Here is a 20,306-nt window from a genome sequence, read left to right as displayed (position 1 = left end):
CCTGCTTTTTTTATGCTAGCTATTATTCAGAGAACCTTTCTAGCCTTTAAGAATTTTTTTTCTTAAATGAAACATTGCTACTTTAGGCTTTATTATATAGTGCTTGGCTCTGGGAGGGTTTTGGATAAGATGCTTGGAAGGGCTTGAAGTGTGAGAATTGCCATTTGGCTTAGGCCAAATAACTTGCCAGGAAAAGTGTCAACTTAATAATTATAAGCAAGCTTTAAAACAGATGAAGTCCTGATGATTGCAGAGAGACCTCTCCAATGTAAAATGGTCATAGATGAGTTTATCTTGAGCACAGATAAACTGCTACATTGTTTGAGCTAAGTCAGCTGAAACCCTACTGAAACAGTAGATTCAGAGCTCTAAAATCACCAGGAGTCAGGTCAGTTAACTGCTTGGGAGAGCTGTATCTCATGGTTTTCATTGGTATTGAATTCTTCCCACAAATCTCCTGGGTCTTCATTTTGGGCCTTAGGTGGTAAGCTTGGTTTTCTGGCTAATATGAATCATAAATCTATCAAATAGGAAGTGATGACTAAGTAATTTTAAGCTAGCTGCACATACCTTGATTTTAAAAAGTTCCCACTGAACATTTTAGCAAGCGATGACGTTATGTGCTGCTACTTCCTTAGTATTTCTACCTACATTAATACTTGGTTAAATTTTAATAGACAGAAGGATTTTATTTAGATCAATGTTGGTGTCTTGTTGACAAGATACTAATTTAATTTTTAGTTTTCTGTATAAATATTGTTTGAAGATTTGTTCTTTGTATTTGTGAAGTTAAATTTCATCTGGTAAGTCTTCTGTTTGCTAAATGTCTTCAGAAGTGGTTACTGTAATATATTTTAATTAATATAATTCTTCTTTCTGTTTTAAAGAATCTGGTTTATAAGAACACTGCTCATTTTTTTCTTTTCCAAAAGGACAGAAAGGAATAGTAAGTATTTTTTCTGTCTCTTTTTTTAGAATATGGAACTGGTTAGGAATTATGCTTGCTGTGAAAATGTAAATATTTTGGATAACTTTGCTTCCAGGAAAAGAAGAGCAGCCTTTTGGTTGATGCTGAAATGGGTAGCATTAGCTAAACTGCTGTTTCTAACACATAGTTATTGAAAGAATGGGAAGGGAACTGCTTAATCTTTCACTTCACTTACAAAATTCTGGTAACCTTCTGTCTTTGCATGTTTCAAAGTGTAATGGAATAAAATGTAGTGTAGAAGTGTGAGTGAGGGAAAGGAAATATAAACAATAGTAGTAGTTCCCTTATTACTTGCATCTTGCAAGTCTTCCAGTAGCCTTAATCTGTTATCTTTATGTATAAGAGAAGAGATTTATGGAAGATGTGTTTCAATTTTTTTGTCAGGATAGTTTTTCTTTCCTAAATTCTCCAATTGTTATGCTTTCCTGAGTGGAAGAGGTGATAAGCAGATGTGTTTGTGCTGTTTTGAGAGGTAAAGTCATGTGACGAAACCAAAAAGTAACGCAGATGTTCAGATATATAAAAAGTTTTTAAAGAACATGCAGATTCATTCTAATGCAAAATTTAAAAACTGTATCTGTGGCACTTGTCTGCAGTAGTTAGAATTCATTTGAGACTTTCTTTGAAAGCAGTCCAGCCTGTAACAATATCTCATGGTGATGTGAGCAATAATACAGGAAAACCTCAATGTTGCACAATGTTTTATGACTTGCAGAACAACATGATGTATTTAATTTGTGACAGCTTACGAGTTAAACATCACTTTTTGAATTTTTCTTAAACTTAATGCTTACATTTGATATGCAAGCGTAGGACATACATTTTTATGTAGAAATAAAATTGTCCATATATTCTGTGGTGCTGTGTGATTCATTTCTAAGGTGAACATATATTTGCATTTCATGACCGGGTAAGAAAAAAAAGTATGTATGTTTTTCTAGTTTGCTTAAATGTCTTTATTGCTGTTTTTAGCATACAAGAAAGTCTGTGCTTTTGTTGAACCTGTGTATAAAGGGGTTTAGTAGATGCTAGAACATGCCAAAAGGAATTATTTCTGCATTGTTCCAGAGATCAGGTAAAAAATTAAGTATTTTACCTCAAAGGTAGAAATAATGTATTTTGAAAAGATAAATCAAATGTGCAGGGCAAGAGTTATAGGAGTAAAGCAGGAGAAAAGGTAGCTGAGAGAGCAAACTGGCAGCTGAGTGGATCAAAGCTAGCCTTTTATTCTGGTATAATTTAATACAACACATTGAGTCACTGGAGATAATTATTTAATCTATAAAGCTCTATGCTGGATAACCAACATGCACCAGTTTTGGAAACCATGCTCTTAATGGGGAAAATTCCTAGTGAGACACTAGGAAAGGTGATGTAGAGAGGTTACGGAATTTCAGTTTTTAACATTGGTCAGCCAAACAACTGTTGAGGAAGATTTAGGCTGATCTGTCCCAACATGTGGGGAAAATAAATGAGGTATCTTGCAGGTATTGACTTCTCTGGTATGAATTCTTTTTTTCTGTAGGTTTAATTAAGATGAGATATATTGGTTTCTTGAGAGTACTTTGCAGTAATTGCCATTTGGCCATGTTTGAAGGGACAGGTGTTTCATAAGGTTCTTGTGGAACACAGGAGGTAAACTGATCAGAAACCAAAATCAGCTTCTGTGTCTTAAGTAACTGTTAATAGCTGACTGTGTTGTGCTGTTTGTTTGGCTGCATGATACCATACTGCACTGCAGTGCATTTCAAAGTGTTAATTTGGGTGTGGCTATGTGAAAGGCTGTGTTCTAATATAAATGTAAAATTTGGTGGAGGGTGGTACCTTATTAATTTGAAAATGCACATTTACTGGAATTGTGCTTTCTGTGGTTGTACCTGGTGCCAAATATGGTCGTCTTCCATGTCCTATTTGTCTTAACTAATAAGGGATTGTTTTAGTTACCCTTTCATTGCATAAACTCTCAAATACGTAAATGCTCAGTTTTAGTACTTTGTACATTTAATAAAGTGGTTTATTCTATCAAAATGAATTTCTGCATTTTGGAGAAGTTAAAGCAATTATGTATTTCCTTAATTTCATGTAACAGCAGTGTTCCTGAAGTAACTTTAAAAATTGTGTATAGTATACTATGTGTATAGTATACTTATGTGCTTTTTAATATCTTTCTTTAGTTCTGATGGGTTTTGTTTTTGTTTCTTGTAGTTCTGTAAAGCTTTTTCTTTTGAAAAATGGGTAAAAATAGCTGTATCTTACAGGAAGTGAACTGCTGGTGTCCAGTAGAGCTGGAAAGGGAAAAAAGCTTTTTATTAAACTCTTTTTGCTGTGAAGGAGATCGTAGAAAAGAGATTTATCAAGAGATTAACTTCTATATTAGGTGATAGTTTATTACAGTGTGTTTTCCATGAGTGTCAAGCAGCAAGCATTGACTTAAAGGAAAATCACGTGTGCATTTGACCTTTCTTCTTTTCCTTCCTTTTGGAGAGGTTGGATGCTGTGCCTTCTAGTTGCAATTGTCTCTTAACAGTAGTAAAATGACCTTCTAGTAGCTTTTCCTACAAAACTAGGGTTTTTGCTGTGGTCTGAAAGTATTGAAAGGGTGAAATAGATTGAGATTTGAAGCTCACAATTGACCTGACATTTGAAACTAACATGTGCTAAGAGGCTTACATGAAGCCAATAAATCTAGTACTCAGATATATTAATACTTAGACATCAAGCTTTTTTCTGTAGTTGGACTCATGAGATTAAGTGTATTTGGTCCGTTGTTGTACCAGTTTTAATGTAGGTCAAAAGAGGGCACTGGCTAGAATTGGTTTGCTTAATGAGGAAATGGTACATAAAACTTTTTAATAGTTATAACTGTAAAGTGATAAGTGGGCTATAATTTATAAGCAGTTTCAGCATTTAAAATTATTTATTTTCATATAGAACTTTAGTTATTTTGTGCAAAGTTCACTAATGTTGTAGGGTTGGTAGCGGTCAGGACATAATTTTTCCTGATCTTATGGGGAAGTCACTGTTTAGAGTGTGCTGAAATTATCTTTTATTTATATTTGAAAACTAATGTGTGATGTCCTTCTTTCAGATGATGCGCTGGAAGATTTAAAATCTCAAAAGAAAAAAATAGTAAGTAAAACAAAGCAAAACTAGTTGTTATGGTCCGCTAATATGTGTTTGCATCTCTGCAAGTTGAGTTTGATTGTAATCTATAGATGAAGAACATAGGGAGGTGAAACTATTACCATTGCTTTGTTTTTATACATTTTCTAGTACCACACAAGGTTTTCATTATCCCCAAATTACAAAGGATTGCCTGTATATGAGAATAAATTATCTCTTCATAGTTTAACTGAAACCCACTGTTTTAGTGTTGCTAGAACTATGTAAAGTGATACCATTTTGTCAGAAGACAGAAATGTATGCTTTAACCTACTCATTGCTGACTACTACTTTTACTCTAAAGTAATAATCCTAAATTATAATTATAATCCAAAGTTACAATCCTTAAATTATAAAAAAGTTAGGTATTGTACCTGTTTGAGTGCAACAATGTCTTCAATAGTTACTCTCTCACTTAATGTCTTTGTTCATAAATAGCAAAAGGATTTCCATCTTATCTGGGTTCACTTTTTCATCAAATAACAGATTATAGTTTATACTTTAAATGAATCTTCTTCCATCTTATTTTTGTACTACATATTTTTTCCATTACATTTTCCTCAAAAATGTAGCTTGTCATGTATTAATCCTATCAGTTGTCTTGAGGTCATCTATTTTATGAGCTGTGTGGATGAGTTAACAGTATAAAACTGGTGTATGCCTGGTCTGGATCAACAATCTTGGTAAGGCAGATTTAGAATGGTGAAGATTTGAAGCACTGGATAACTTGCACTCATTGTCAAGTTTGTAACACTGAAAGCTGTTTTTTCTCTACTTAGTAATTACTTAAGGAAGTTCTCTGTTTACTTATGTTGCTGGCTTCATCTCCAGCCTTGCAAGGCAAAACTTAAAAACCACCACTACCAAAACAGACAAAAATCCCAATCAACCAAAAACTGAACACCACCGCCCCCACAGTAAAACAGCCCCTTCTCCCCAAAAAAACTCCAGAAGTTGTATTATAATGCTTTATTGTTAATGAGTTTCTAAAAGTGTTCGCCTTATGCCTTCTGGATTTTGCCGTGGTAGATAAATTAATAGAAAACTCACAACAAATCTACAAAAAAATGAGTCAGGTAAGAGTCTGGTATTATATGGCCTTTACAGGGGAAACAGGATTCACTGATCTTCCACTCTGTTTTTTTAATTGTTTTTGAAATGTAGATGTAAAAATTGTAACGTAATTATGTCATTGTCCTTTGGTAAAGAGGATTTGCTAATATTAATATTTGCTAATATTTATTAAGGAATCTATTAAATGGAGGTGTCCTTTGGTTAGAGAGATGATAAAAAGGGGTTGAATAGGTTTACGTTTTCAGAGAATAAATGAGTATGACAACTATTTTTTTAATTTTGTGAAAACAGCTTAATTGAAATTAGTTTATCTCTCCAATTTACAAAGTCATTGGGTAGTTTTGCAGGGAAAGTTATTGGAACAGAAAGCACAATGTAGAACAAAGCAGCTTTTGGAGAGTCTTAAATGTAAAGCCTTAATTTCAGTTAAAGTTTAATTTTCTGTGATGACAAAAATCATATTTATTCTAGAAGAACTAGTAATGTTGAATTTTTGTGTGAGAAGCACCACTTTAGGGAAAATGCATTCAGTAATTCAGGAAATAGCTGTTTTATAAAGGCGAGAGTTTTATACTTTGGGAATTGATACTGTTGAAACAAGATATAAATGTGTTTTGCATATGCAAAAACTCAAAACCACATATTGTGGAAGAGCAGGCAGTGGTTAAAAATTAAACAGCTGCATGAATACCTTGTGAACAATATACATTACAGTGTAACTATGGAGTGTAAACCTGCAAATATAAATTGCCATTAGTATATATGCATGTCAAGCTTTAATCATTAAACCAAAACTTCTAAATAGAATTAGTAAAACAGTTCTGGGAGGTCCAATAACCTATAACTTGGCTATTTTTCAATCTGAGGGGAATAGAAAGCCCATGATTACCTCCTGATCTTGTGGGTGGCTGGTTCCTAGCAAGGAACCAGAAACAGAACACTTAATGCAACCTCTTGAATCAGCGTGGTGTTGGTATTTTTTACTCAGAAGACTGACTTAGGAGTTTCATCATAATTTAAAGGTATTCAATTAAGCATTAAAATTAAATCATATGTGAAGCCTGGCATGTTGAAATGAGCTGAAAGTGGATGCAGGTAATGAGAATATAATCTGTATCTTAGATAAAAACACTTATAAAACTTAATTCTGTAATAGTTTGGTTCTGATAATAATCATATTTGGTTTTGTTTTGGATTAATTTAGGACTATCTGTAGCTATGAATAACCATAGCAACACCTACTTCTTAGTAAAACAAACCCAAAATCTTTACCAAGTAAAATAATGGGAAGGAGGAAGGGAGAGGATTTTTTTTCCCCTGTTGGATTCTGATGTGCTACTGAGTTTTCAAATAGGATTAGTTTCAAAGATATTTACATTGTGATCCTCAAAGTATCTGGGATAAGTAAATTATATATTTTCTCTTTATTTGTAATGCCGGTTGTTGTCTAGGCACTGTCAGTCTGCCACAGCAGCAATGGTTTTTCACTTCATTGCAGCTCAACTACCCGATTGCTGGAGAAATCTTATACTGAAGACAGTTGTCCTTTTGAAAAATGTTAGAGTTTTGTTTTACAGGCATGTGGTCCACCTTTTCCCTAGTGACATTACTTATGTGCTGAAGGGTACCTGTAACAGAGTAAGCTCCTCATTTACTAGATAGAATGCCCTGGTGGCTGTGCAGTGAGCTGCTCAATAGAACTTCAGTTCTGTTCAAAAGGCTTCAGTCTTTGTTGGTGTAATCACATGGATATTCATGTGGGTAAAATACCTGACAACCACAAATATAGATACTTCAGCTGGAAAGGCTGTACTTGACTCGAAGTTTGAGTAATACTTTTTGCAGATCTGATTCTCTATACTACTTTTTTTGAAGTAAATGCCTTAAAACATGATGAGTGTTTCTTTATGAATTGGGGGTAGGGATTAAGTTAATTAGCTGTAATCGAGGCAGTACTTCAAGATACAACTTTTTTTTCCTCCTTGATGGTAAGGGTTACACTGGTTTGTTTTGTGATTGTGTATCTGTGGAGTTTTGGCCTTGGAGTTCTCAGTTAATGAGGATGTCAGGCCTTAAGCCTGAATGTGTATGTATAGATGAGCAAGTTCAGAGGGTTAAGCACAGTAAAGCAAATGCACAGGACATGTATTAAGTTGCTACGTGTGGGAATTAGTGGAGACTACCTGGAACAGCAGTCTTAAAGATGGGATAATTCTTAGCCGGAGGACAGAGTTGTGAAGATAGTCCAGTAATTACTTTGCTAATGTTAGAATTAAACTTTGCTAAAGTTTGCTTAGCTATTCTGTTACAGTAGGCTGAGTGTAATATTAGACTTGGACAGACTTTCTAGCCATTTTGGGTGGGAATTTAGGAAGTTGCATCTGTTAATTTTCCAAAGGGAAAAAAAAAAATCTGTTTTCAAGGCTGCCTTGGAGTTATGTTAGTAATGGAAAGAGAAAAGCAGCATATGAATTTTGTTATTTAAAATAACTACTGTTTAATGAGCTTTATACCTTCAGATTTCCAGGTGTAGAAAACTATAGATATTTTGATAACCTTACCAGGTTATGTGACAAACTCTACTAGAAGTTGGTTGTTGTATAAGCCCAGTCTTGTGTATCCAATGTATGCTAGGGTACTGCAAACATGCAATTGGAAGCTCAGAATATGTTTGAAAATTGTATTTACTGATGCAAATTAACTATTTCCTTCATGCAGTGTTCACCCCAAAGTTACTTTGGTTGTTTTACTGTTTGCATGGATATATCTGGTGTACACTTGATTATTGTGTCTTAAATGGCTTATTTCCTGTTTCAAGGAAATGTTCTATGTGTGCTGGCATATCTTACATGGTAGGCTGAAACTAATCTTATGGCTTTGTGTGAACATAAAGAAATACCTTTCCATACTTGGGTTTGACTTACCGAGTAATTCAGTTTAAGAACTTGCATGGTAGTATGGTGAATAAGTATTGCACCATGCCAATACTTCAGACTTCCAGTTGCTGAATCGGATTTATAAGAAGCTTAAAATACATTACTATTATTACTTTTCAATACAGGCAACTGATGATGTTGCCACAGGAATTCTGTTTCGTTGCCAGTTGGAAAGGAGGCCATCCATGTAATAATTCATAGGAGAGAATGTGGTACATGACCATGCTTCTTTATTAAGATGTGGTTAATTCCAAGAAATGTTTGAAAAATCCATGATTAGTCTGGTATTAACTTTCATAGTGACTTCATTTGTGATCCTGGTTACTCAGCATTTAAGCTTGATAATAATAGACTATGAACTAGACCTTATCAGAAACTAGAAAATGTTTTTGTGGGAAAAGTTTGGGATCTCAGAGAGGAGTATATTGTGGAAAAAGAGCAGGAGGTGTCAAGCAATTTGCTGTGTTAGCAAGCCGGTGCTCAGCACTGGGTTAACCTTTGCAAGGTTGTGGTCACGATGGTGAATAATCCAGAAGTCGGTATGTTGATCTGCATTTATAAATGAGCTTGCCCTGACAGTGCACAAGCCATTTTCTTTTGCTACACAAACATAGAGATACAGTATTTAAATTTTACACGGGCCCTTGTTAGCTTCTAGTAATTATACTGATTTTCTCCGAGTAGGTAAACTTTGACCTATTTGACTCCATATTTGGTATTGTCAGCCAAATTTTCAAGTGTTTTTAGAAAAATATATCCTAGAAGTAAAACCACGAGAACTGTCAAGATTTTTATAAGCACACTCATTTCTGTACATTTTCAAGAAATCTGTAACAAGTTGTGAAACTGAATTCTTACTCAGATTCAACTTTACTAGAAATATAAAGCTATATATGAATTTTGAAATATGAAGAGTAACTTGTTGAATTATCAAGTAACTGTAGAATGGGAAGAATAACTTTGACATCTGAATCTTGTGATGAAAGCTAAATTTTTCCATTTCAAAATAATGCTGCTGTGTTTACAAAACATATATCCACAAATAACTACAATCCTATCTAATACTGCCATAGCAAGAAGTGTGTTAGATAAGGGAAGTGTCAAGTGATGGTGGAGCATTCTGTTTTTTTTCTCTTCCTAAAGGTCACTTTGTCCTTCAGAACGTTATCTCTCCTTTTCCTGTGTGGTTATAAAGACAGTTGCATGCATTATATGTTCATTCATGTAAAGTGACTTGGGATTTTAAAATTTTGGTTTGGTGGCCAGATACTGACACTGACTGTTAACACTTCCCTACTTCGCAGCTTCACCGCACTAACCTTTCCCCTTCTTACAAAGGTCTGCCTTATGGTTTTCACTTTTATAAGCAATAAATACTTTATTTTTCCTATTAGACCCTTAATTCTGATCTTACTGCACTGTGTAGCATTTTTTTTCTGAAGTTAGTGAGTTAACTCCAAAGTCCTGCTGAAATATAAGTTTAGGAAATTGATTTTTACTTCCCTCTTCACTCCCTTTTGTTTCAACAGTCCTTAATTAACAGCCTCGAAAGTATTCCTTGCCTTAAACTTCTGGTAGTGTGTGTAGGAGTGAGTGTTAAATGGATACTGTGTATCCATTAAATTGAGTGAATTTTATTTAGCTTCTGAGGTCTGTCTAAAGGTAAAATCCCTACAAGGTCTGTATATGCAGAATGGCTGAAACTTTAGTTTCTCACTAGCTAAATAATGGCATAAAAGTCATGTTAACCTGCACCATTTGTTATTTTAGCAGTGATAAATGAGTTTGAGAGAACTTAATTTTTTGATCACTGGCCTTTTCAGTTTTGCAGTTTATGCCAACAGCAAACTTAAGAACAAACAAACCCCCCACTTTTAGCTGAACATGGCCATTAGTCAGCATATCTAGGAGAAAAGGTCTGCTTAAGATACTGTAAAATGCATGATAATTTCTATACATATTAGCTATTTGTCATAACTTCAACTATCTCCATTTTAAAGTTAAGCTGCTTCTGATGTTGGCTGTTAACCACTAAAATGATACTTTACTAGTGATTACTTTTTTTAATTAAGCCCATGTATTAACTATAAAGCCACTTGAGTGCATTGTAAATAAAATGCTGTAATAATGAAGTGCTTTAATTACACTCCCTAAAGTATGCATAGTTCTCAGTAAGATTTTTTATTTAAATTCTTAACATGTTCCCTTTTTCTGAAAAGTGGTTTGAATCGCTGTAAAGATGGAGATCCAGCCTTTAAAGTCATTTGAGCAAATTCCATGGCTGTTCTCTAGTTAGTGAGTTTTCATAGCATTTGCAGCAAGCTAATTGCTTCTGCTAATAAATAATCTAAAATCGATGCTGACAGCAGTTAATTGGCACAGAGACTTTATTCTGTAAAGCACTTGGCTAACGACCTTCCTTAAATTAATAGCATTAAGTGCTATGAGGAAATAAATCTAAGGAATTGCCTGTCATTCGCTTGTCATGTCTAATAACTTCCAATAATGATGGCTGATAGATTTTTGCACATTCCATTATTGAAGTTGGTGCATGTAATTATTCTCCTCATTATATGTAAACAATTAGCAATATTTGGTGTTTCCTTGCAATAAAGCTGTTAAATACAAGTATCCCATTAGAGTTTAGAAACTATTTTTGAAAGCAAAATTTCATTTCCTTTGAATACAACAAATCTGCAGGTATCTGAATGTGCGACTCATTTATTGGACTGAGCTTCACCTTTTGGTAACATTAAGTTGCTTGTAAATGGGAAGATATGAGGGAAAAATACTTTGAAGAGTTCTGTACTGATGTGTGGAACCTTTTTGTTTCCAGCTTGAGGAAGTAATGGAGAAGGAAACATACAAGACTGCTAAATTAATCCTTGAAAGGTTTGATCCAGAATCAAGTGCAAAGGTAAGAATATCGGTATTGATACTGATTTAATAGAAAAGGTACTATGGAGCTGAACACTCAGATAACATTATTTATAATTAATTGGCAGGAGGCTGAACCGCCATCTGCTGGAACATCTGCAACCCCAAGACCTGGACAAGGTAATAGCCCTGTAAAACGGCTGCTCTTTAGCATAGATACTCATCTTTCATAGCAATTTCCACTCTAGAATTCTCTCTGATAAAATTTGTAGATCAATTGACCTTTATTTAGGGTTAATAGACTGTTTATTAGACTATGTCCATTACTGGTCTGTATTTTTCAGACAAGGGATCTGTTACTAAAGACTGACGCTCTAGACAGCAGGATGTTTAATGCTGCTTGATGCTAAAGCAGAGAAAATTAACTTTTTGTGGCATACTTGCAATTTTTCTAGAATATGAAGATGCTTTCAGATCTTATGTAATATTAATTGACTGAGATTTTCAATTCTGTTTCTATTTCTGACCTTTCCTAAGGCAGTGCTTAAACTACTTTTTATATGGTGGATGGAGAGATTCCACAAAGCTAATGCAGAAATCAGATATTTAATAGATGCAAAGAACAGACAGTTCTTTGCTAGTTTGATATTACATTTAAAGGTGCTATTGAATAAAATAATAAATAGAAAAATAACTTGCATGTGTTTCAAGGAAGCTTTGTTTCTAGATTTGCACACACAGGTTTCAAGACTGAAGAGATCTCTCCCCCACACTCTCCCAGCAGAATCCTTGCATTAAAAATGGGGACTATAAATCAAAAGATACTTTTGTAGACAAACTACTGTTAAGTATTTCTTAAAGTTGAGTATATTATGCTGTGGTTAAACTCAAAATGCTAGTATTAACACAGTATGAAGGCCACCTTGTTTTAGAATACTGAAGATACTTAAAAAGATCTGTCTCAAAGTGTGAGTGCTAATTTGCTGTTATAACCAATTTAGACCTGTAGGGGCTGGTGCTCAAAACAAATTGCAGAGTCTAATGTGCATAATTTTCCATAAAACAGACAAATTGCTTTAGAGCATATATTAGAATTGTCAACTTTGTGTCTAATTCTTGTGAGTAACTGAACTTTTATTTGTCTCATTTTTTGATCTTGGAGTGCTGATTTTGATGGATGCAGAGCACTTGGATTTACTAAGAAAGGTGTTTATAAAGCTGCATGGTCAAATCCACTGTTTTGTTCTTCTTGCTTAGCTTCAAATTGTCATGAAAACATTTTTAAACCACCCTTACTTGTTGACATTGACAGTGAGTAGTTGCAGTGCAGTACATTAGCAGTAAAGCTTTTATCTCTTCTGGTGTCCTAGCACAACAGCTCTTTCTCAAGTTTCCTCCTTACCTGTCTCTCCTATCACTCCATTTCTGCAGCATTCGTAGCATTTTTTTTTTAAGGCTGAAGGGCCCTTCTGACACCCTGTTCTGTTCTCTGTCTCAGTACAGCTCATGGGTGGTTGCCAAGAATTTTCTGTCATACCTGTAATGTTTAGATAGTCTGGTTTTTTTAACTCTTCATATTCATCCTTCTCCTTGAGCTGTGTTAGAAATTACTCCAGAAGAAGGATGATGGATCTGTTTGTAGAATGCAAGTAATGCTGACCAGGGGATGAAATTGTCTGGAAGTGTGTGTTTTATGTAGAGATCTAGAGATAACTAGGTATAAATTAAATAGACAGTGAGAAATTGTAGGTTACCCTGGCTTTAAGAGATATCACTAGCATTTTTGAAACTCCTGAGGGAGTTATATGATTGTTCTCTTCCCCTCTGCCCAGGCTGTGTAAGTAGTGATGGTGAGCAGTGAGTTGCTCTGTATTACTAGTCTTGTGTATGTTTGGGTTGATAAAGCACAGTGTGCATGCTTTTGATCCAGGGTTCTGAGTTGGTCAAAAGCAGGTTAGTTGGATCCCACAGTATGGCATGTTGTGTTGATTTTAACTTGACTGTTAATAGAAGGCTATGAGGGAGAGGTTCTGAGAGAGTTAGAAGTATTTCTGAGACAGTCTCTATGGGCTGTGGTCTACATTAATAAGTGTGAGTGTGGTATAACAGGAGTAGATTTGTAGAGTGAAAGACTTGCTGAGAAGTTTGCCCACACTATATGTTTAGGGGTTTTTATTTATGGCTATTTGTGAACAGGTCTCATGGACCTGGTGGAAGGCATCTTTCAGTTTAGTTTCATTTGAGAGTAATCTAAGTGCTGCTCTCTGAGACTGTTGTGGTGTGAATCAGAGACCTGTCAGTGGGGACACAGCTGAGAAAATGTAAAGTACACTTCTGATTCAAACATTATTCTACTTTCGAGTGCACCCACATTAAAGTAAGCAATCTACTTTATCCTGAATAAAAGGGCAGTTTAGCCTTGGAAAGGATTTTAGAAAATAAATTTTGTAAGTTGTTATGGCTTCTGGTTGGATTTGATCTTAGGGGTCTTTTCCAGCCTAAACCCTAAATGATTCTATATGATTTTGTTGATATACAACACGATGACTTTTTCTGTTTTTCCAGTCTGTTCTCTAACACACTGAATTTAGAATTGGTGCTGCTTTTTGTCCATGTGAAAGTGAATATTAAGACTACTGTATTTTGTAGATGCATTGTAGTGTGAGGGACATGCTGTGTTTGGCTTTAGCTTGTGAAGTCATGGAGACTTATTTTCTAAATAACCTGTTATTGGTATGTGCAGTAATTATTTTAATTTTTAGCTATCAAAAAAACTACTAGCTTATTGCTGTTTACGCTAAATATCTGACCCAAACAAATATTAGATTCCATTCTGTGCAGTATGTAACTACAACTAGGCGAAATCTTAATGTGGTTGTGGTGTAATTTGGTATATGCAATATTTGGTAAAATTATAGTGTTTAGTAATAATAAAATATCTGTTAACGTGTATCTTGAGCTCTGTAAATTGAGTCTTTTTGAAAAGAGGGTAAATAATGACCAATGTGTAATCAGATTGGATGATGTTATGTATGAGGCAGCTGATGGAAGGTTAGTTAGTATGTTTTTGACTTCCCAGTTGAAATGTGAACTTGTGTATCATACTAATTAATATGAAGATTTAATCAGCATTACATAATAGTTGGTTCTTAGAAAAACAACTGGCCTTAGTTTTCATATATATTTAGATTTTTTTGCAGTTTTTGTGATTTTTGACATGTATGTGCTTATTGTAGTTTTAACAGATGATTCAGATGAATCTTGAGTTTGACGTGCGAAAGCACCTAGACATCCAGAAGGAAAGGAATTTGCAAACTTAAGTGCAATTTTATATATTCAGATACGTTTTGAGAGGTAGAGTTGGTGATTCAGTACTTTGGCCATATGAAAAAAATAGGGTAAGTATATATTAGCAATGGAATAAATATTTATCAACAATAGCCTGTTGTTGATACCTCCGCCCTTCATTGTGCTAATACAACTGTTGGCAGGGCTGTATTGTAAATGAGATCACTCTGTGATCTGAATTAAAAATAATGCAATAGCAGATGGTTGGAAGCTGTGGGATGGGTACAGGCATGAGGAGGAAGAAAGAAAATTTCTTGGTTGGTCTTTGCCGCTAAATCCAGCAAGTTATGTGAACTATATATTGATCTATGTTGTGCTTTAGCTGTTTAAAAATGATGTATTCTTCTCTACAAAAATCAAGAAGTTTAAGTGATGGAGAAATAAAATATTTATACTTGTAAATATGAAAAATACAGCTGTCTCACTACTGGCAATATCTTAATATTTTTAAGAGATACTGAATCATCATTGGTGAGTAGTAGCCCTGTTAAGTAATGTGTCGGCTTATGTACTGGTATTGCTCAGTGCTGGTAACTGCAGAATTTGGACTTCATTGTGCTTGAAGAATAAAAGTTCTCTAAGTTACTTATCTGTCTTCGTACAGGTGGTTTGCAGATGCACAAATGTCATTCAGGGAAGAAAAACTCTTGAAAAATTGCAAAACTTCATTAAGACCACATTGTCAGTAGCTGTATATTGTGTTAACATTGAGACCTGATGGACATGTTAGCTAATTTGTGAAACCTGAGTTATGGAAATCTGGAACTTTGCAAGAGGCTCATTATTAACACATTGCATTTCAACATAAGGCAATTTGAGAAGCATATAGATCATATCCAGTTACTGCAGAAGAATTAGAGCTGTTGTTGTGGAAGCGGATGGCAGGTTTAAAAGGAATTAGAGGAGTTCATCGGCATCAGGGTCCATATGTGATGCTAAAATGGTTAGATGGGGTTGTACTCTCTAATGTACCCGACAATATGTTATAGATCTCGGGGGTGGTATCGGAGATGTAGATAACAGAAATCATTCAGGTTTGTGTGTTGTCATTAAATAACATCCACAACCACTTGAAGAGATGAAATACTGGGATGGATGGGCTATTGCTCTTGCCAAGGAGAGCATCTCATTTCCTCATAATGTAGGTTCTTCTGGTATCTTCTCTTGAGCAGCAGAGTGTTGGCAAGTTCTCTTAAGTATGAAATAAAGAATAGAGTGAAAGCCAAATGAACTTCTAAGTGGAGTGAGCCTTGTGAATAACCTGATATAATTTTGTAGAAACTAGCAATGAGTCTTGTATTCTTACCTTTGTAATAAGACTAAAACTACAGAAGCACATCTCTTTAATACTGGCTGTTTGGGCAACATCTTGAGGATGTAGGAGCAAAAATACAGGGAAGAAGTCATTAAAGTAGCAGTAACTTTTTAAAAATTGAAAGCCCTTTTAAAGGAGACTTGCCAAAAATGACCCTTGCAAAACAGGCCAAGCTGTTGCAAGTGGCATGGAAATTGCGTAGGAATAGTGTATTATGGGCTCAGTATAAACATGGATTTGTGGACCTATCAAAACACTCAGAGCTGTTAAGCAACCAAAGCTGACATGCTTAAACCACATGATATAGGAAGACAGCCTTCAAAATGTAGGAGTAACATCCATGTGTAGTTATAATCATGGTCTTGGACTTTTTTGGCTTTGTAATTAAAAAGAATGGAAAAAAATTAGTGGATTAAAATGTCTTTTTACAGATTTTCAAAATGATCTTGGAACAAGTGGAGTTAGGCTTCATATTTATCACTCATTTTTAACAGATCTGTGGAGCTGAGAAGAGTTGAGAAATTGCATACCTTTAGCTTGATTTTTGAAACTAGTACACAAGTGGAAATGATAACACAAGCCTATAGGTAGTGGAATCATGGGGCAGAATCAGTATATTGTTTGTAGATGAGTCTTGCCTGTTGGTCAGAAGGCATGGAGAGGATGATGCAATTATTCTAGTGTATTTAGACTTGAAAGGTTGCTAAGGTCTCTCACAAAAATCTCTCAAATGTCAATGGTGAAGTTCATACATTAATTTTTGATTAAAAAAACCTTTCAACGTAAGAGCAGTTTTCAAAATAGAAGCAAGTCACCAAGAAAATCTTAATGGAATTTCTGCAACTACCTCACCAATTTCACAGAATTGTCTAGGTTGGAAAAGACCTTGAAGATCATCCAGTCCAACCATTGACCTAACACTGACAGTTCCCAACTACCAGCATATCCCTAAGCGCTAAGTCAACCCTACTCTTAAACACCTCCAGGGATGGGGACTCCACCACCTCCCTGGGCAGCCCATTCCAATGCCTAACAACTCCTTCTGGAAAGAAATGCTTCCTAATATCTAGTCTAAAATTTATCCTGGTTTCAGATTCTGAACAGTTTAAATAGTGAGGGGACAAACTTCACTTGCTAAAAACAAGTTAAAATACAGATTCTTCATACTCACTGGGTGGTCTAACTTGGATGATAAAATTGTGTGTAGTAAAGCAGTCACGCATGTGAAGGTGTGATGGGAAAACTAGTAATTTGTTCTGCTCTGTAGGAAACTGAACTAGATGGATTTTTAGTAAGGCTTTGTGCAGTTGTAGTCTTTTAACTGATGATACCAAAGAGTGTTTTTCTTCTGGTGTATATTAATCCTATTTATATGTACAGATAAGTACGCAAGAACATAGCCTATGCAGTCTCATGGCACTGGATGTTGATGATTTTCCAACTGAACTTTTGTTTGACTCAATACTCCAGTGATAACAATTCTTTCTTAGCTAGTGTAAGATGATGTTACATACTCCCTGCCTCCTTCAGTCCATACAGAAGCTTAGTGTGGTAGTATTGTACTTTTGGGGACTGGGATCATTCCTTCAGACTTCAGCACATCCATCTCCCTATGGCCAGTTGCCAGTGGGGCTGTAAACTGCCTGCTGAGGATTTAAACTCTTCCAGCCTGACAAATCCAGCAGATTAAATCTCTCTAATCTTGAAACTCAGGGAAGTGAATTCACAGTCCAATTCTAATGTTAAATTCCATTTGTTGTGAAGGAAGATAAGCAAGCTTGTTCAAACTAATGTGGGAGCTAGACACTTAACTCTGTAGGGTACTATGGTCTTAGGTGTAGGCATTCTTGGGGTGTACCTTTTAGACTAAGCTGTCACTTGTTAACCATGTTAATGCCTGCAGCCCTAAAGTGAGGGTTATATTTCAATTTGTTTTGTTGCAGTAGTGTATTTCAGAGGCTTCCTAGAGGTGATTAGACGGAATGAGAAATAGATAATGATGATTGCTGTTTGTGAGCACTATTCCTATCTTGTTTTGGGGAACAAACTTGAGTATAAATATGAAGGAACTTCAGGTTTGCATGAATAATATAATATCCAAACCTTAATATGTTACTGGGATGATATTCCCACTGGTGTTAATGAGAACTCTGGTTTCAGGTAAGAACGACTGAGGAAACATCTAAGTTTTTAGTGATTTAATAGTAACTCCAATGGAGTGTGAAGAGGTAAAAGGAAGGATGTTCTAGCAAAGCCTGTTTTTGCTTCGTGATAGTCTAAGCACATGGCTTGTTGGTAGCATTGCTGAAAAAAGTAAATGAAACTATATGATGTGAATGAAACATTGTTTTCTTCTGGTTCTAGAATTCTTTCATTTATCCAATCAGAAAACTTTTTAATAACTCTGGGCCCTTAGCCTGGGTATTTTAGACATTGACTGAGTAGTTTTTGGTCCTGTGGAAAGCTAAAACTTGGAAGCATGTTTAAACCATAGAGTAAAAACAGTGGTCTCTTCTGTCTGTATGTTGTGGTTTGAATCTAGCTGTTCATATCTCCAACATTCTGCTTTAGAGAACAGAATTGTAAGGGTGGGTATCTGATGCTAATTTTCTTCGGAGAATTTTGCCCTTAAGTGTTTAAGGGTTAATGATTATTGCTGTTAAACCGTAGTATTCTGTGTGGGGTTTATTTCTATGGCATGCTCAGCCAGGTAGCTACAGACTTCTTCCTGGTTTGGTGTGACTCTAATTTGCTGATTTGAATAATGATATTAATGTACTTTTACTAATCTTGTGCTTATAATGCTAGATGTTAAATTCAGTATAATTCATGTGTTCTTGTCAGAAATTCGTCAGAGGACCACAGCTCAAAGAAATGCTTCTGTGCCCCAGCCTGTGACTCCTAAACAAGGCTCTCCAAAGTCACTGGTTCCAGCCTCTCCTAATCTGCAGAGAGACACACCAGCTATAAGTGGACCCCCAGAAAGAACTGTTGTGCCATCCTTGCAGTCAAATGTTTTACCAAGACGCCCTGGATCCCCTGCTACTTCAGTGCCTGGAATGGGTAAACAGAACACTTAATGTTATTTACAGTTTATATTGTTTTCTCTGGTTACCAATAAAATAGGCCATTTTCAGACAGTATGGAAATGGCATTTCATTTGGAAATAGCAGAACAGTTATCTGATTAAGCAGGAGTTCCATATTCAATTAGCCATAACTCTTTACAGCTGGCACCTTTTGATGCTGAAACCTATTGCCTGAGCTCATTTAACTGTTATGGCTTCTTTGTTTAAATGGCAATAAAACTTTGCAGTATTCTGTAGTCAACAATATAGCATACCTTTTTATGTTCTTAGTTTCGAAGAGCTCTACACTTATATAAATCAGGTACAGAGGAGAACACTTTCAGAATACATTCATGTTTCTCACTAAACCCTGCACATATTTTTTAACATGCATCTTGACATTTATTTAAATTTTTACTCTAGGAGGTATAGTCATGCAATCTATACTCATAGATTAAAGTGTAAAATATCAAGTACACCAGAAAAGTTGTCTGTGTTGTAGCTGAGTAATTCTGAAATTGCATAAGAATCAAAAGTTTAGCAACAGGTTGAAATCTGCTAGCAATGAGTGCTCTTTAAAAATTGGTTTTATATCCTGAAAATTATTTTTCCCTTGACTTCTGGCTTGGTGTTCAGATGGGATGAACTTCATTAAATAGAACATGAACTAAATTCCATAGGAGGGATAGCAAAATTTGAGAGTTTTGGGTGGGAGGTGATGTTATCTTCCTCATGGATGATAAACCTATGTATATTGGTTAGTGCCAGGCCTTTGTTGCAGGATGTCTGGCAAGTTGGATCACAAGACAAGAAAGGAGATGAAATACTGTCTTGAAAATAGAAGGGATGCAGCTTGCCAAGAATCGTTTGGGCAGCACTGTAATATGGAGTAGCTCTTTGCTCTTTATACAGTGATCAGGAATATTTTTCTCTGCCCTGTGTTCCTGATTTTTGATTTTTTAACTTAAGTCTTACAAACCTGTATGTCCTTGCTTATGAACTTCCATGATACAATCTAAAAGTAGGACTATACATAACATATTGGCACCTGATCTCTTGATGGAAGATCTTGAGCAGCTGAATGTTAAAATGTCTGTCTGTATTGTATAGTGTACTGGAATAAACTTGTCATGAGAAGTTGTGATCTCTCACTTCTCTTCAGAGTTGTTTAAGCCTTATTTTTTTGTTAGTAATTGTTTACCTGTGTTATGAAACTGCTAAATTTGTTTTTATCCCTGAAGTGAACTGTAAAGGCAAGTTATTAGTAAGTCTTGATTATTTTGAAGTACCATTTGGTTACAAAGCACGTTTACTGAAACCTGCTTACTGAGAATTCCTTAATGGGTTTAAAATCACATACTCCTTCTTGTTTAAGAAGCTTGCTATATAATAAAATAATATTGGCTATATAATAGTTTTATTCTTATGGGAAGACTCAGGCATATTGAATAAGCTAGATGAAATTCAGCCTTTACTGCAGAAATGGTTTAGAGGAAGAAAGAAAAAAAAGGACTTATTTGAAAGGACAGTTGCCAAGCC

General features: G+C 35.3%; 1 protein-coding gene across 10 annotated transcripts in view; it reads left to right on the top strand.

Moving 5' to 3' along the window:
• LNPK (lunapark, ER junction formation factor) overlaps window positions 1-20,306 on the top strand; it is a 55,000-nt gene that overhangs the window by 9,454 nt on the left and 25,240 nt on the right. For all 10 annotated transcript variants that reach the window (XR_012633905.1, XM_074910164.1, XM_074910161.1 and 7 more), the window contains 5 exons: window positions 888-946; window positions 4,077-4,117; window positions 10,997-11,077; window positions 11,166-11,217; window positions 18,545-18,763. Coding sequence is in view for 9 of the 10 variants with exons in the window: in XM_074910164.1 (XP_074766265.1) it covers window positions 888-946; window positions 4,077-4,117; window positions 10,997-11,077; window positions 11,166-11,217; window positions 18,545-18,763 (452 nt within the window). In the remaining variant the exon portion in view is untranslated. The remainder of the gene's footprint in view (window positions 1-887; window positions 947-4,076; window positions 4,118-10,996; window positions 11,078-11,165; window positions 11,218-18,544; window positions 18,764-20,306) is intronic.

This window comes from Athene noctua, chromosome 7 (assembly GCF_965140245.1).
Source record: "Athene noctua chromosome 7, bAthNoc1.hap1.1, whole genome shotgun sequence".
NCBI lineage: Eukaryota > Metazoa > Chordata > Aves > Strigiformes > Strigidae > Athene > Athene noctua.
This window is presented reverse-complemented; position numbering and strand designations above follow the sequence as displayed.